Source organism: Lissotriton helveticus, chromosome 6 (assembly GCF_964261635.1).
Source record: "Lissotriton helveticus chromosome 6, aLisHel1.1, whole genome shotgun sequence".
In the NCBI taxonomy this organism is placed as follows: domain Eukaryota; kingdom Metazoa; phylum Chordata; class Amphibia; order Caudata; family Salamandridae; genus Lissotriton; species Lissotriton helveticus.
In genome coordinates, this window is record NC_136067.1 from 1,291,052,368 (window position 1) to 1,291,070,936 (window position 18,569).

Here is an 18,569-nt window from a genome sequence, read left to right on the forward strand (position 1 = left end):
GGTTTGCCCTGGTAATCCTACCGCATCCGGGCAAGGAATACACTCTGGAAACGAACAGAGATGCAGAGGAACAGATACACAAATAGTTCTATAAGGGGAAAAAATATATTAGTTCCCAGCCAGGAGTCCTAAATCTCTACAATTTTATTTCTTTTGTTATCAATCCAAAACCGACTTCAAAAATTGTTGTCAAAAACATATTTGGTATCTAGTTTTTACCACAAAACACAAAGACAAATATACAATAATACATACATATACAGATACCCAATCTTGAATGCCTGTTATATTTACATACGGATGCAAAAGAAACGTAATTCAAGAAAAGCAATCCGAAAAAGAAGAAAGAGGTAGTACATTACACATTTGAGGGGATACATCAACCCTCTACTTAGCTTAAGGTACGTGTATACAATAATATTGTATGCCTTAATCGTATTCGGTTGATGTATCCCCTCGAATGTGTATTGGATTATCTCTTTCTTCTTTTTCGATATGCTTTTCTAGAATTACGTTTCTTTCGCATCCGTATGTAAATATAACGGGCAGGAAAGATGGGGTATTTGTATATGTATTTGTATATGTTTGTATTTTGGTATACTTGTCTTAATGTCTTATGTGGTAAAAGCTAGATTTGGAGTCGGTATTGGATTGATAACAAAATAAATAAAAATGCAGAGATTTAGGACTCAAGGCTAGGGACTAATATATTTTTTTCCTTCATATAACTATTTGTGTATCTGTTCCTCTGCATCTCTGTTCGTTTCCAGAGTCACCACCTGCATCAGCACCATGCTGAATCCAGCCTTCTGATTGGTACGAACCGCATCCAGCAGCAGGCGGTGAGAATCAGGTGACAGCACAGGGGCCTGCAGAAAGAGATGAGGTCGGATACAGAAGTAGGGATACAAGTGCGGAATTGCTTGTTGAAAAGCAGAGATCATGAAAAGGAAGAAACGACCGACACAAATGGGCGAGAGGGCACAGAGACAGCAAAACAAAAGTGGAGAGGGTACAGAAACAGCCTTAAAAAACACACTAAGAGGAAAAGGAGACTACAGAAGAGAGACGAGAGATAGTGAGCCTTCAAGGGATACTGATGGAGCGAGATAGAAAACAAAATTTTGTTTAAACTCGTGAAGTCACATTTCCATAACATGAATAATAATATTAATGATTTGTGATATGTCGTGCTAATACAACTTAGATTAAACTTTACACATGGGGGGACTAACATGTGTGCTCATAAACGTGCATAATTGTTGCATCTTTTTGTTCGTGCAAAATAATAAAATAATTTATTGTTTTCGTTTTTGTCATTACTAACTGCTGCAAACTTAAAAGAAGCATGTGCTTGTTTTGCTTTTCCTTGTCTGTGTGATGTCATTTCTACTATTCTAGGTGCATATAAGTCTCATGGATTAATGAAGACTGGTAGATATAAACGCTGCTTTATTTGTTTGCATTTGCTAGGTAACATTAGATTAATCGGGTGGGTTAATTAATTAGTAAATCCTGGGGTGGATACAGAATCTACATTATTTCTTACATTAATACTTTTCTTGTGTTTGTTTTATACTAGAAAGCATAAGTTGCCTGCTTTTGGGCCTAGTTTGCTCGAGTTACAAAAAGGCTGAATTTTACTTCTGCAAAAGTCACGAGACGCCCATTCTGAAATAAAGTGTTCGTCAAAAGCTGCATTCACAAAGCAAAAACTGACGTGCTATCATCTTTCTGTCGGACGTGGCCAAGGTCGAAAAAGAACATTTTGTCAGCCCTTAACTTGGCATCCGCGGAAGTCAATTGGAAGCAGTGAGAACATTAATGTACATTTGTTGCAAACCTAGGAAGCTCCTGGTTGCATTCAGAAAAGACAATGGTCCTTAAGAAAAGTGACCTAATGGAACTTTTGAAATATGGGTGACATGTCACTTGTCACTCTCAGCCAATGGGACGTCGAAGATTTCTGAAAACTTTCCTTTGCGTAGTTTAGTTAGTGTAGAAAGGTATAAAAAGTCATGCCCCTAGGGATGGGCTGGCTGCTGCTTTCTGACTTTCCGATGAGGGTGAAGTGCTGTCGGACATTGCGTGGAGCACGTAAGAATCCTCAAAGAACTTTACTTTAATTTCTATCTATTTAGCTCAGTTAGGGACTTAGGTTTTAGAAATGCTAAACTTTAAATACTCACTTTAACTTTGATTCACTTGCTTAAATTGTATTTTTCTCATGTTTCTTTACAATCATGCTTGCTTCAATGCTAATAAATTACTTTTATAAAACTATCAATTAAAATACCATAATTTAGTAAATAAAATCTTACTTTTGACAAACAAGCTGGTCTTGGTTATTCAGAAGTGCAGGTTACTATTAGCTAGATCACGTCGCCTATGGTGGTCGTTTAAATAATTAGGATTTATTCTAATGACAATATTCTTTCCGCAGATGTATAAAATTGTATATAGTTTGTAGATAATGTGTATATAGATTTAATCTGACCACCTGATTCAGTAGGCCCAAAATATGTCAGGTTTATAAATGGGTCCATAATTTAGTATAGAATTTTGTTTATAGGTTATGAAGTTGGGTAGCGTTGTTTATGATATATTTTCTATAGCCCGCTGGATCAATTCTCTGGTAGCAGAAATTGATGGTTGCTAAGGGTAACCAAGGTAATATGTTGGTTGCTAAGGGTTACTAAAGTGTTATGGTATGGAAATAGGATCGACGTTTTAACACATGTTGAGTTCGTTTTTCGTGCTATCTGTAAACTATACCGGTATAGATTGTGTGGCGAGAAATTAGTCACGCAAGCCATCTGTTCTGTTTGTAGTGATATCGCCGAGTATCACAAGAGGTATCGCCGTGTACCATAGTGTTGTCGCCGAGCAGCACAGTTTTAGGGCTAGGTGTGAATTTTGTATAGTGAGGGTTTTCTAAGAAATTAGAGCAGCATGAGAATAGGGACAAAGCGCCTTCCATAAAACTCACTGTGATAAGAGTATTAGTTATATCCGAGCTTGAATGAAGGGTAAAGTAGCGTCGGTGCATGACTATCTATAAACAGGTTAGAGTCCTGTACGGGTACATGTTTCATATCTATAAACAGGTGAGAGCCCTGTACGGATAACGTCGTTATTTTGCTAACGGTGCATGATTTCTATAAACAGGTGAGAGTCCTGTACGGATTTCATGTGTGTTTGAAATTAGGGAATTTTCCGTGTGAAAGTGCGAATTTGATTTGTATTTTATGTTCAAGTGGAACTCTTAGAACTGTCACTTCGCGGTGCGTTCAGAGCAAAGCGAGTTCATAATTATACGTGTTAGAAGGGTGGAGTAAGGGTTACTCTACTGACAATTGGATATTATCCTTAGTGTGAATAGCGCCGTCTATTCCGAAGTGTGGATACTTGAATGTATGTAAACTATCCTAAATAGTGAAACGAACAGATGATGTCCTTATAGTCATTGTTAAGAATTAATTTACACTGAAAAGTGTTCTTAAAATGGCGCTGTGAAAAGATTTTGTGAAGGAGGGGTAAGCGCCAGGAGTGAGAAACGAGAAACCGCAGCTGCTGTGTACGTCACAGAGCCGCGCTGGGATTGGGTGACCTACGTCACAAGCTATATTCTGATTGGCTCTTGAGTCTCTGACGACCTGTAAGCTGATTGGTCCTTCAGAAAAACTCCAATTTTATTGGTTGAGCAGAAAAGTGACGTAGCTCAACTGTCATTGGCTTGTTGGTGTGTTTCGCGCACGGATTGGTTGTTTTGCGGAACATCCCGGAAATATTTTACGAACGATTTTGTGAATTAGATTTAACTCTTAAAAATGAGTTATCATTTTAAACATGTTGAGAAAAAGCCAACATTATTTCAGAAGTTTAAGAATTTATTTTCACCTGATAAGAAAATTGAAACGCGAGGTGGTAAACTACTTCATAAGTATAAAACACCTGCAGCGTATATGGAAGGTGAATATGGATATCATACTGTCTTATGGTTCGATAGTTGGAAACGCTATACTAAGAACGACGGTGTTTTAACTTGGCCTGATGATGGTTCATTTAATGTAAAAGTCTTGAGAAATTTACGAGAGAAAATGAATGCTCTTGTTCCGAAACCGAGACCAACTCAATTTGAAGCTTTAGTTGAGTGGGAAGATGAGATGTATCAGTTACAAAGAGAAGCTAGTGGAATTAAAAGACCTTCTAAAAATCCACCTTGGAGAAGAGAAACTCATGAAGATAGATTGCGAATGTGGAGACAGGGAAACATGAGTGAAGGATTGTATTTAATACAAGAAATGGTAATGGGTACTCCTACAGGGAAATCTATGGAAAGTGAATCTGAGGATGCAGTTATGGAAGAAATATATACTACAGCTAGAAAGAATCAACCTTTGAGACCTCCTAGATCATGGTCTACTCCGGTGGTTTCTACTGAAACTTCACCGAGTGCACCTCCAATTAATGAAGCTCCTAAACTTTATCCAAATAATTGTGAAATCATTGAAACACCTAGAAGACCAGAATTTGATAATGCTCGAAATGAAGGTAGACATTTTACAATGGCTCCAAGGGCAAGAGAAGCTCCAAAAGATTATATAAGAGAGGCAAGAAATGTTGAAGATGTCGATTATAATGAATATTTAAGATCTAAAGAAGAATTAATAAAAAGAATGACAAAAGGCATGGAAGCTGTGACAGTTCCAGTAACGATTGGTCCTGTTCAGCCTGTATTTGACCAAAAAGAAACAAACAAGACAGGATTAACTATTCCTTTGAATGCAGAAATTCAAAAGGTTGCTGAAAAATTTTATTCAGACTTATCTGAAATTAACTCTTCTAAATCGAGAATGCCTGATTTAACCTTTAATGAGGATTTATCTCCAAAAACACCAATGGGTGCTATATCAGATATAGGGAGTCCTGAAGTCAGGGTAACCACACCAAAACTTGATGTGGCCAAATTAAAAGCGAATATCGAAGAATTAATAATCGGAACAATCGGTCCAGATAGTTTAAATTACTATCGAGATGATGAACTACTGTTCATTTGTAAAAGCATTCAGTGGAAAACAAAAAATAAATATGATCAACTAGAGGATCTAGCAGCAGAACTTGAAATCGATGTGAGCAAACAAAAGAATTTTGCGAAACATTACAGATTAGACTTTTCAGAAAGTGACATTGAGAGTTTGAACTCAATGGGAAGAATAGTACATATAAAAGATTTGATTGTTTATATCAAAAAGCTAGGAGAACTGAATAAGTGGAGAGTAAAATGGACGAAAAAGAAGGAAGATGAAAGATTGGAAAAATTGTCAAAACAATTTCCAATGAGAGAAATTGCAGGTGGAGGATATGTTCATGTCCCTTGGTCGAGACAGGACATTCTGTTATTTACAAATGACTTTCCGAAATTGAGGGAAAAACCAGTTGAGTGGTACAGGCAAGTCGATAGATTTATCAAAGTGTCAAAAGTTCTGTGGATTGATTTAGATGGATTTTTTGACATTGTCGTTCCATCAGATCTTTGGACAGAATGTAAAATATCAATTAGTTGGCCAAAAACAGAACCTGAGCGAATCAAAGAAACAGGTGCTCCAAATCCACTTGTAATGGATTTTTATGAAAAAGTGATTGTTTGGATGAAAAACAAAATTCCACCCAAAGAAGTCGATTGGGTTAAAATAGAAAGGACAGAACAGGAAACAAAAGAATCAGTTCATTCTTTTTATGAAAGACTACTGTTAATCTTTAAACAATATAGTGGTTATGAAAAACTAGACGAAAAGGATATGAGCCATTTTGTCTATAGATTTGTTTATGGACTAAAACCTGAAATTGGAGAAATGATCAGAAATAGCATTGTCGGATGGCAATCACTATCTGTAGATGATATTTTAAGAAAGGCTAAATATTGCAGTGATGAAATAGAAGTAAAACAGAAAAAGCTCAAGGAGAAAGCCATGTGGGCTCAGGTAAAAGTGGCTGAGCAACAGATTGCCAGCATGGGTAATAAGAACACTAATTTTGTTCAAACTGGAAATACAAACCAGATACAAGGAAAGTTTAAAAGTAATAATTTCCCAAAGAAATTTAGCCCAAAGATTGAGGAGTTGAAACAAAGATTACCTTGTTTTAATTGTGGCGAAATTGGACATTGGAGAGACGAGTGTCCTCATCCTCCTAAAAACTTAAAGAATCCCTTATTGAATCCACAGATGCAGAATGGTGTTGACCTGCAGCGACAGCTACAGATGCAACAGGGGTTAAACGAATTAAATATTCAGCGACAGTTGCAGCAACAGCAACAGCAACAGGTGAATAATCGTCAAGACCAATTGCCACAACCACCTTTTCCGAATTGTGGGGGAGTCCAAAAATATAATCCAAACGTGGGATTTCAGGGAAGTGAACAGGTAATAAAACCACAAAAACAGCAAAAGCAACAAAGAGTCCAAATGCAAAATGCTTCACAACAATTTTTATTAGCAGAAAGTCAAGACAGCGATTCAGATGATTATTGCTGACGGTGCCCGAGAGAGGAGGAAGAGTGTGTTGTTGGAGCCACTCTTGAGGTTGACCAGTCTGGTCCTTTTGTAAACGGGAAAGTTAATGATGTAGACATCACTTTTCTAGTGGACACTGGTGCTACCCGTTCTACTGTTAGATCAGTGGAAATTGAAAACCTACCTCTCTCTGGGGATACCATCCAAGTTGTCGGAGTAAGTAATCAGCAAATTAAAACTGACTTAACTGATCCAGTTCCAGTTGAAATTGGAAATTACAGAGACAAACACAGATTTGTGGTTTGTAATAGTAGTCCAGTGAATCTATTGGGCAGAGACATCCTATGTAAAATGAATTGCAGAATATATTGTTCTCCTGATGGAGTTGAGTTACAAACAATGGAGGAAGATGGTTTATACAGAATGACAATGATGATGATGGAAGCAGAAGAAACAAAATTGTTTCCTGCATTTGAAGAAAAGGATTTACCTGAAGAACTCAAGGAAACAGTGAAATCTGAAATATGGGATTTTACTGGGAACGAGATGGGTCTAATGAAAAATGTAGATCCAGTAAAAATTACATTGAAACAGGGAATAGAATTTCCTAACATTCCACAGTATAAAATGAAAACAGAAACAATTGAAGGTATTACACCTATAATTGAAAAATTAATCAAACAAGGCGTATTAAAAGAAATGGAGAGTAGTTCTTGTAATTCACCAATTATGGGAGTTAAAAAGTCTAACGGAACATTTAGAATCGTACAAGATTTGAGAAAGGTTAATCAAATTGTTGTTTCATGTTGTCCTGTGGTTCCAAATCCAGCAGTAATTCTATTCCAGATTCCACATGATGCTGAATGGTATACAGTCATTGACCTTTGCAATGCATTCTTTACTGTCCCCTTACATCCAGACAGTTACGAAATCTTTGCTTTCAGATTCCAAGGTAAGACCCTCGGATGGTCAAGAATCCCTCAGGGCTATACAGAAAGTCCTTCAATCTTTAATGAATTGTTAAAAAGATCATTAGAAGACCTAGATTTACCTGGTAGGTCAACGTTAGTGCAGTATATTGATGATCTGTTGATAGCTGCAAAGACAAGAGAAAATTGTGTGACAGACACAATAATTCTGTTAAATCGCCTTGCAGTAGAAGGACATAAAGTGTCCCCAGCAAAACTACAGTTTTGCAAACAAGAAGTAAAATATCTTGGTCACAGAATTGCAAAGGGAAAAAGACAAGTAACAATAGAGAGAATAAAAATGATTCAAGCAATGTTACCACCAAGAACACAGAGACAGGTCAGAATGTTCTTGGGAATGGTTGGTTACTGTCGTCAATGGATAAGTGGATTTTCAGTAATTGCAAAACCACTACAAAGACTGAAAGTCAGATGTAAAAGATCCAATTATTCTCAATGATGCTGAGATGGATTCTTTTGAAAACCTGAAAAAGAGCTTATGTCAAGCTCCTGCTTTAGGTATGCCAAATTATGAGAAAGATTTTGAACTGTATTGCAGTGAGAGAGAAGGATGTGCATTATCTGTGTTGATTCAGAGACATGGAAATCTAAAGAAACCTATTGCATACTTCTCTGCAGTTCTTGATCCAATTGCAAAAGCATTACCAGGTTGCTTAAAAGCAGTTGCAGCTACAAGTATTAGTCTCGAACAAAGTGAGGGGATCATTATGGGATTTCCTGTGAAAGTTTTTGTACCTCATTCAGTAGAAATATTATTGACAAGAGGTAAGACTCAGCATTTAACAAGTAGCAGATTGACAAAGTATGAGAAAATCATACTAGGAGCAGATAATGTTTCAATTTCAAGATGTTTAAATCTGAATCCTTCTACATTACTGCCTGATTCTGAAATTGTTGATGACATTGAAACAGAACATGAATGTTTAGATGTCATGGAATTCTGCACTAAACCAAGAAAAGACATCAAAGACAGACCTTTGTCAGAATCGGATTTTGTCTACTTTGTAGATGGGTCATGCTTAAGATCCGAAGGAGGTGTCTTAAAAGCTTCATATTCAGTTTGTACAGTCAAAGATGTCGAAGAAGCATCATGTCTTGAAGGAGTTCGTTCAGCACAAGTGGCTGAATTAATTGCTTTGATTCGTGCATGTGAAATATCAAAAGATATAAGAGTTACCATCATTACTGATAGTCAGTATGGGTATGGAGTTGTGCATGATTATGGACAACTCTGGTCACAGAGAGGATACATGACATCAACAGGATCACCAATTAAAAATGCAGTTTTCATTAGGAGATTAATTGAAGCAATACAATTGCCGAAAGAAATCGCCATTGTTAAGTGTGCAGCGCACACTAGAGGAATTGATTATATTTCCAAGGGAAATGCCTTCGCAGATGAAACAGCTAAATACTGCGCAAGGAAAAATTATGCATACAATCGGGAGAGAAGTAAAGAAACTGATTCAAATTCATTAATGCTAACAACAGTTGTAGAAACATGGCATGAGATTAGAGATTTACAAAATGAAGCAGAAGATGAAGAAAAGGACTTGTGGTTAAGATCAGATTGTAGACCACGTGAAGAAGATGGAGTGTGGGTTTACAAAGATGGCAGAGTAGTCTTACCAAATTGCTTGATTGCTGACATGGCCAGATTATATCATGGTCCAGCACATCTAGGAAGAGATTCTATGGTTAGACTTTTCAGAGAAACATGGTTCAATACTAAGTTTAGAACTATTGCAGAATCTTTTTGTCAAAGGTGTTTGTCATGCCAACAAATGAATCCAAACAGAAAATCAGTGGTGGGGACAGGAATAATTGGTCGAGAGGGTGGTCCCTTTACCAGATTACAAATGGATTTCATTGAAATGCCCTTACACAATTGTTTGAAATATGTGCTTGTAATTGTTTGCTTGTTTTCAAGATGGGTAGAGGCTTTCCCTACACGACATTGTGATTCAATTACAGTAGCAAAACTAATGCTCAGAGAAATCATCCCAAGGTACGGTTTTCCAGTCACTATTGAGAGTGATGGAGGAAGCCATTTTGATAACAAACTGATGAAGTTAATTTGCGAAGCTTTGAGCATTGAGCAGAAAATACACTGTGCATACAGACCAGAGGCATCAGGGGTGGTTGAACAAATTAATGGAACAATTAAAAACAGAATTGGAAAAATGTGTCTTGAAACAGGTGTAAAGTGGACTGATGCTCTTCCACTTGTTTTGATGTCATTAAGAAGTACACCAGATAAAAAGACAGGTTTGAGTCCTCATGAAATTTTAATGGGAAGAGTTATGAGGCAAGCTTTTGTACCTGTAGGTAAACTGTTGAGCATAAATGACAGTGCTATTTTGGATTACTGTAAAAGGTTATCTGATATGGTAACTTCTGTGTCTAATCAGGTGGGAACTGAAGCACAATCAAATGAAAAGGTTTTGACACATGATCTGAGACCTGGCGATTGGGTCAGAACGAAAGTACATCGGAGAAGGAATTGTCTAGCTCCTAGATGGCAGAAGCCTAGGCAGATAATTTTGATCACTACTAATGCTGTAAAGTGCAGAGGATTGAAACGCTGGATTCATCCTAGTCATACTATTCCAGTACCAACTCCTGAGAGTTCTGATGTTGAAAGTGATACCACAGATGATTCTGATTCTGAAGCAGAAGGCGAAACAGAAGGTGAAATAAATCCAGATTTTGAAGATCGACAAGAAAGTCGACATCTGGAAACTGTGCCAGTGAATGGAAATTTGACAAGAAAAGACTTGGAAATCATTGAAATAGATTCTGAAGGTGAAGAGAATCTATTAAAAGGAAAGATAACTGAGGATTCGGTTGTCTCTATCGAAGACAAAGAAGCAGAACAAAAAGAGGTTTCAGACCAGGAGAGTATCGAAAGGCAGAGAACAAACTCTGAAGTAAGGAACAGAAATCCGAAATCTGGGAAGTTAAGGGTAATTGAAGAAGAGGAGGAAGAAGAATTACCGAGTACCAGTAATGGAAAACAAAATGAAGTTCCTGAAGGAGTGAAATTGCCGAATAGAGAAGTTCCTGAGTCAATTGAAATTTCAGATTACGAAACTGAAGAAAGTGACGTAGATGGTGAAAGTGAAAACAGAAAGAAAAGGACTTGGAAGTCAGAATCAAATAATTCTGAACCAAAGAAGAAGTACGTGAGAAAAGCAGACTACTGGCCTGGTGGAAGATTGAGAGTCAGATTAATCAAGAAACCAAAAGAACAAGTTGAAGAAATCAGTAGTCAAAAGAGTCCTGGAAAAGAAGTTGGAGTTGGAAGGAAGATTGAAGTAGTGTCGAGAAAAGAAAAAAGAATAGTAAGACCAAACCAAAAATACAAGTCTCCTGAGTGGACTTATTTAGTAATTCCACCTGTTATTGACATATATGGTAGTAGTGAAGAAGAAGACGAAGTCCAAGAAATTAGTGACAATGATTGAAGTACAGAAACATTAAATTAGCAAAAGGCTGAAGAAAATTTGTTAGTTGACACAAGGTCGAAGAAAAACTGTTTAGTTGAAGAAAAACTTATGTATGACATAAGGTCGAAGAAATCTTGTTTAGGGTTTTAAAAAAAAAAAATATATATATATTTTAAAAGGGGGGTGTAAATATAAATTTAGAATTTTAAAATTTTGTTTTATTTTTTTATTTTGAGGCTAAACTAACCAAAAATGCCTTATGTTAAGGAGAGCACTTCAAAGTGTTCTGTTTTTAAGAGATGCTGTAAGATGACTCTGGTGTGTCTGCTCATTTTAATTCTGCTCTGGTTGGTTTTGGCTGTGATTATCCCTTTAGAGATGAATAGAGAATTACACAAAGTTAACATAACAAGCAAAGCTCTGGTTAGCCAAACTAAACATAGTGCGTCCGCAAAAGTTATTGATCATCAGCCTAACATTCATCAAGATAAATCAATTAGTGATTTTTCAAGTAATACATTCACAAAGCTATTGAGTGAATATGTTAAGGTAATGGATGCAAAAGACTGCTACGTCTGCGTTAAGTTACCTGCTTCTGTTTCTGAGGGAGTAACATATAATATGCTTCCTCTCACTTATGCTGTAACATGTAGTGTGTTAACTAGCTTATTTTATCAAACTGGACGTTTAGAATATTACTATTCAAATTATGATGAAATTTTTGCAAATATTAAGATTGAAAATGCTTTAAATAAGCACAAGAAAGCAAAGCAAATGAGAGAATTTTTCCTTGTTACTAACGAACTTACTTATGAGTATGCTTATAAAAATAATCTAACTTGCAAATTAAGTGCTGAAGGAAAGAAATTTTTGAATATGGTTGAGGAGAGAAGAGCAATTTATAAGAGGAATGAATTAGTCAAGCAGACTAAGTCTAATTTCTGGCAGAAAGAGGATGAGAAGTTAAATGGCAAAATGCTTGAAAATATTGCAATTCACATAGACAAACCAGTTAGTGGAAAACTTTGCATTAGGAGAGATAACACACTTTTTGATAATTATTTTGTAGGTGCAAGTAACTGTGAAGATACTTATCAGATTTTGGGAGGTTGGGGATTCAAAGGTGGAAAGGATCCAATCTTTCCTGGGATTTATTTTGTTTGTGGTGACAAAGCCTACTACAACCTTCCAGACCACTGGTATGGAACTTGTTATGTGGGAATTGTTTTTCCTAAAGTGTTTCATGTTGACAGAGATTCAGAAGGATTGTTTAAAATTCATAATTATGTAAATAGAGTTAAAAGAGAAACTTTTACTGAAGTTCTGGGAGATATTTTTCAAGCAGTAATACCTTTTGTTGGTATAACCTTAAATGCAGGGAGAATCAGAAAATTATCCACTATAGTTGATAGATTATCAACTGACACAGCTGATGGGTTTCAATTAGTGAATGTTGAAGTTATTGCAATTAGATCCATGGTAATTCAAGACCGCCTTGCTTTAGACATACTCCTAGCAAAAGAGGGAGGAGTCTGTGGCATTTTACATGTACAACATTGTTGCACATATATACCTGACGAAAGTAAGAATATTGAAATGTACATCAAGAATATTACACAAATGCATTCAGAGATAATTCCTTTAGAAGAAGATGATTTTACAGGGAAACTTTCAAAAAGGTTCCAAGCAATTAAAAACTGGTTTCACGATATTGGAAGTTCAATTCTTGGCAAGATTTTGGCACCTTTGATTATAATAATATTCATTTTTATTTTGACCAAAATAGGTTGTTTGTTACATAAAAGAAAGAAGCAGTTGAAAGAAAAGAAAAGAATCTATAAACTTAGAAAAGAAGAAGAAAGGGAGATCGAATTACAGGAGTTACATAGAGAGCGTTATGCTAATTCCAAAGATTATGCAGAAACAGACTTTTAGGATAACTGATACAAATGAATTTGAATCGATTTCTTGGAAATTTAAATTACCAAAATTCTGAGTGCTGGTGTGGTGATTTGTTAATCACCAGATGAGGGAGTTGATGGAGCGAGATAGAAAACAAAATTTTGTTTAAACTCGTGAAGTCACATTTCCATAACATGAATAATAATATTAATGATTTGTGATATGTCGTGCTAATACAACTTAGATTAAACTTTACACATGGGGGGACTAACATGTGTGCTCATAAACGTGCATAATTGTTGCATCTTTTTGTTCGTGCAAAATAATAAAATAATTTATTGTTTTCGTTTTTGTCATTACTAACTGCTGCAAACTTAAAAGAAGCATGTGCTTGTTTTGCTTTTCCTTGTCTGTGTGATGTCATTTCTACTATTCTAGGTGCATGGATTAATGAAGACTGGTAGATATAAACGCTGCTTTATTTGTTTGCATTTGCTAGGTAACATTAGATTAATCGGGTGGGTTAATTAATTAGTAAATCCTGGGGTGGATACAGAATCTACATTATTTCTTACATTAATACTTTTCTTGTGTTTGTTTTATACTAGAAAGCATAAGTTGCCTGCTTTTGGGCCTAGTTTGCTCGAGTTACAAAAAAGCTGAATTTTACTTCTGCAAAAGTCACGAGACGCCCATTCTGAAATAAAGTGTTCGTCAAAAGCTGCATTCACAAAGCAAAAACTGACGTGCTATCATCTTTCTGTCGGACGTGGCCAAGGTCGAAAAAGAACATTTTGTCAGCCCTTAACTTGGCATCCGCGGAAGTCAATTGGAAGCAGTGAGAACATTAATGTACATTTGTTGCAAACCTAGGAAGCTCCTGGTTGCATTCAGAAAAGACAATGGTCCTTAAGAAAAGTGACCTAATGGAACTTTTGAAATATGGGTGACATGTCACTTGTCACTCTCAGCCAATGGGACGTCGAAGATTTCTGAAAACTTTCCTTTGCGTAGTTTAGTTAGTGTAGAAAGGTATAAAAAGTCATGCCCCTAGGGATGGGCTGGCTGCTGCTTTCTGACTTTCCGATGAGGGTGAAGTGCTGTCGGACATTGCGTGGAGCACGTAAGAATCCTCAAAGAACTTTACTTTAATTTCTATCTATTTAGCTCAGTTAGGGACTTAGGTTTTAGAAATGCTAAACTTTAAATACTCACTTTAACTTTGATTCACTTGCTTAAATTGTATTTTTCTCATGTTTCTTTACAATCATGCTTGCTTCAATGCTAATAAATTACTTTTATAAAACTATCAATTAAAATACCATAATTTAGTAAATAAAATCTTACTTTTGACAAACAAGCTGGTCTTGGTTATTCAGAAGTGCAGGTTACTATTAGCTAGATCACGTCGCCTATGGTGGTCGTTTAAATAATTAGGATTTATTCTAATGACAATATTCTTTCCGCAGATGTATAAAATTGTATATAGTTTGTAGATAATGTGTATATAGATTTAATCTGACCACCTGATTCAGTAGGCCCAAAATATGTCAGGTTTATAAATGGGTCCATAATTTAGTATAGAATTTTGTTTATAGGTTATGAAGTTGGGTAGCGTTGTTTATGATATATTTTCTATAGCCCGCTGGATCAATACATAGTAGCGAAAACCCACCCTTCAAGTGCAAAAAAGTATATTTCGGGTCTCACGCCTTCGTGATGTCTGCTTCCCCCCAATCAATTTCTCACTCGTATCCCTACTTCCCTATCCGACCTCATCTCCTTCTCCAGGGCGCTGTGTTGCCACCTGATACTCACAGCCTGCTGCTGGATGCGGTTCTGACATCTGCAGCAAGTGACTAAAACCTAAATTCCCCTTTACCACTGTGATTTCTAAAATCATCTAAATGTTCTCACTTTATAAAATGAAATTGTAGCAGTAGCAAAGTCATAGTACAAGGTAAATGATTTTAAAGCTTCTTTTGTGAATGGAAAACAAAATAAGTTCCTAAATGACAGTGACTAAAAAAAATCTCTTCCTTTAGGTCCCTGCCTAGACCTAAACAACATACAAACATACTGAATTCACCACGCAACCCAAACAATAAAACAAATGCCAGATAGCCATTCCCTCGTTTGTCTATGACTTACCCAAATTTGGTTTCAGTGCACCGCCTTCTGACAAGGAAGGCCACATATACAGTTGCCAGAATGAGGAGCACGCCACAGACAAGTCCAAAGATGATGGAGAGGGGGTCTGTGCGGGCCGATGCTGGGGTGGAAGAAGATTCAAAAGCTATTAAACCTGGTGGAATAGGAGACAATTCAGTTCAATGAGACTGATCATCATAACGAACATTCAAGACAGCTCATCCTGACCTGCGAAGAGTCAAAGTCATTGGGGTGTCAGACAGTGCGTGTGTGCAGAGCTTCATTTTTGCCAGTTGTGACAGTGGTGGAGCAAACACTCATTGCTGTGGACCAGACTTATTTACATCATCAGGCAGCGCAAGAGGGAGAAAAGCAGAAAAGTGACAAAAAGGAAGGAAGAGACAGGAACAGTGACAAAGAAAGACAGCAGGGCTACAAAAAATCCTACAAGAGTAGATAAAGAAACAGGAAGTTTAGGGTGGTGGAAGAAAGAGGCATGAGGTGTAATCAAAGGAAGAATGGGGCATGAGGTGGAATCAAAGGAAGAAAGAGTCCTGAGGGGAATCAAAGGAAGAAAGAGGCCTGAGGTGGAATCAAAGGAAGAAAGAGGCATGAGGTGAAATCAAAGGAAGAAAGAGGCGTGAGGAGGAATCAAAACTAACATCCTTGTTGTATGGCAAACTGGCATTCGGTGGGGGGTGGGGGGCCTCAGAGAAAGCTTTGTACCCCTATACTTTATTTTGACCCATCTTTGCCTTCTCCCTGTTGTACCCTTTCCTCTCTCTCAAAGGCTGATGATGAAAAATATGCCGGAGTCCCCAAACAGGAGTGCCAGTGCCCACCCCCTGCAACCACCTACACAAATTAAACACTGGTCAGATTCAAAGCATTTTTGTGTTTGACGTTTGTACAGCACGTAGATCACTTTACTGTCCATGGAGACTCAAGAGCTTAAGGACTGCACATGCTGTTTAATACAGATTATTGTATACGGTCTAACTTTTGTGATGCTGCTTGGAATGTATTATTATGAATCTGGATTCATGTTCTATACTTTGTAGAATTACAGCCGTCGGTACTCCGAACAAGGTCATGGTAGGTAGGCCACAATGAGGTTATAGCAGTGAGGTGCTGACATCCAGATCAGACAAATTTTAAGGATTTTAGGGGCCCTGGGCCAAACATAATTAGTGGTCCCCTGCTCGGAACAGTTTTGAATTTATGATCCAATGTCAGCTCTTCCATGCTTCTGTAGCCAGGTCACTGACAGTGCACAGGCACAGAGGTCTAAATTCTAAGGGGCAGATTTACCAGCCCCTTTTGACACATTTACGCTGCCGTTGCGTCACTTCTGTGATGCAGCGGCGGCGTAAACCTTGCGCCATGTTGCACCGTATTTACAACGTGATGCATCTAGGGAGATCTGTCACGTTGTAAACCCCTGCTCCACATGAAACCTGCGTCAGGTTTCATGTGGGCGTTCCAGCGCAGGGTGGGCGTTCCCTCGCAGGTACGCCTCGTAAAAGTGACACCGTGAAATCTACAAGATTTCACTGAGTCACTTTTACGGCCATGCTGCATCCAAATCCTGCACCTGTTTGAGGCAGGCATAAGGAGTGACGCAACATGTTAGGCATAGAGCACCTCCGAGCCTTGCTGGATCCGCGTCGCGCTTGCGACGTGACTCCAGCAATGCGCGCATTTCCGCCGGAGGGGTGCGACATGCATATGCCCATCCGTACGCCACCGCGGCGCATCAGTGGTGGCGCACAGGTGGTTTTGATTGTCGCAAGTGTTCTGGTGCATTCCTGCTGATTTGCAGAAATGCGCCAGACCTTGAAAATCTGCCCCCAAATGTATTTGCATCTAATATTCAGGGGTAGTGAAGTGCTTTCAATATTATAACACAGCAGCAGCTCACTAACATTATTGCAAGTAATCTTTGTAACCCCCACCCATTTCTCATATGTGATGTCCAGTTTCCATCCCCCAAAAACTTTTTTATGGCTGTTGCATGGTGTTAAAAAACAAACAAAAGTGCAAAATGTCTATGATAGACTCACATACATCACCTACATAAAAATAAATGTAAAGAAAAATGGTATTTAAAACAATCTGTTTAACCTGTTGCGTGCTGCCGTCGGCCGTTGGCTGACGCAAGCACTACCTTCGTAGTGCTGCGCACGTCCAACGGCCGACACGGCCCCAACCGCGCACGGAACGCCCGCACCGCTGCGGAATTACCGCCGCGGTTAACGAGTTAAGAATTTTTTTATGACATCAGGGCAAGACTCTATGCAGTACACAGCTGGCTCTATCAGGAGGCCCCTGAAAGGCTGGGGCCCTGGGCTAAGGCCCATTTTGCCCATGCCTTCAAACGTCTCTGACCCCGATGTATATCAAAATATCGAATACAAAATAATCGATCTGCACCACTATCAACAGTAAGGCTTTGAATTGCACAATATCGTCAAAGTAAGCATATTTATGGGAGTGTAGTTTTACTAGCAGAATCCACAACTACCTATCTCAATGATATTGTGCTAAATCTTGCAGTTGATATTGTTGTACGTCGATTATTAAAAGTCAATATTAAGGTATCACCTTGTGCCATACATTCCATTTCATGGTGTGCACATTCGAAAATCTCAAAACCAAACCAATAGGAAAATATAATAGTAAATAATGCATATTTCACTGAAAACTGTGCCAAAGAAGCATAATACAATTCACTGCATATGATTAAAGCTAACAGTTTAGAAATATTAAAGAAAAAAAGATACAAACTTGTTTCAATACAGATCTTAGCTACTGTCTCCAAGTTCATAATTTCTTCTTCAGTCATGGTTTTCATGTAGTGGCGTGGTTAATACTGATTACATATACCTGCAACTGCGGTGTCTAAACAGCTTTCATTTACCAGGGATATGGGGCTATAATATAGAAAATTTGCACTGGTGAAGAAAAGAGGGCACATTTATTTTAACCAGGTTTGCTTCTTGTGTTGTTGGAAATGAAGTAAATGGCCTTTACACCATGAGAAACATGACTCCATCTAATGTTATGCTTTCCATGATGAGTTTACAAAATGTGAAATTGAGACAATGCCTTTCCTCCTCTTTTCAGCTGTGAAAGGCAGGACTAGGTTAGGGGTCACATCAGTGAGCTCTATATTGGGTCACGATAGTAGCACAAATAGTTTTTGGCCCATTGTGAATCACAAATGTAGCATAAACAGTGTCGGACTGGTCTGTCGGGCACTGTGGCATTGGCAGATGGGCTAGCCTAAAATGGCCAGTGTGCGGCCTTGTATTTTAGGTCCTTTCACAACTCTCACACTGGCACTTTCAAGCCAGACCACCTGGCAGTGCCAGAATGCCCTAAAGGCCAATTCAAAACTGAGCATAAAAGGTGCAATTGGTTAGCTCGGTTTTGCCCTGGTGTAAAGTTGATGTAATATTGCCCCTGTAGACTGTCCCAGATTCTTTTGAACATAAACCTGATGCTGTAGTATGCAAGCTTTCTGATGCAGAGGGTGGGGCCGGAATAAGTCGCAAAGAGAG

At 37.9% G+C, this 18,569-nt stretch overlaps 1 protein-coding gene across 2 annotated transcripts in view; it reads right to left on the reverse strand.

Moving 5' to 3' along the window:
* The window catches only part of MERTK (MER proto-oncogene, tyrosine kinase), a 570,203-nt gene that overhangs the window by 109,326 nt on the left and 442,308 nt on the right, over positions 1–18,569 (reverse strand). The window contains exon 10 of one of the 2 annotated variants that reach the window (XM_078649038.1): positions 15,007–15,160. In XM_078649038.1, coding sequence (XP_078505164.1) covers positions 15,007–15,160 — 154 coding nt within the window. The remainder of the gene's footprint in view (positions 1–15,006; positions 15,161–18,569) is intronic. The other variant, XM_078649039.1, reaches the window with a different exon arrangement.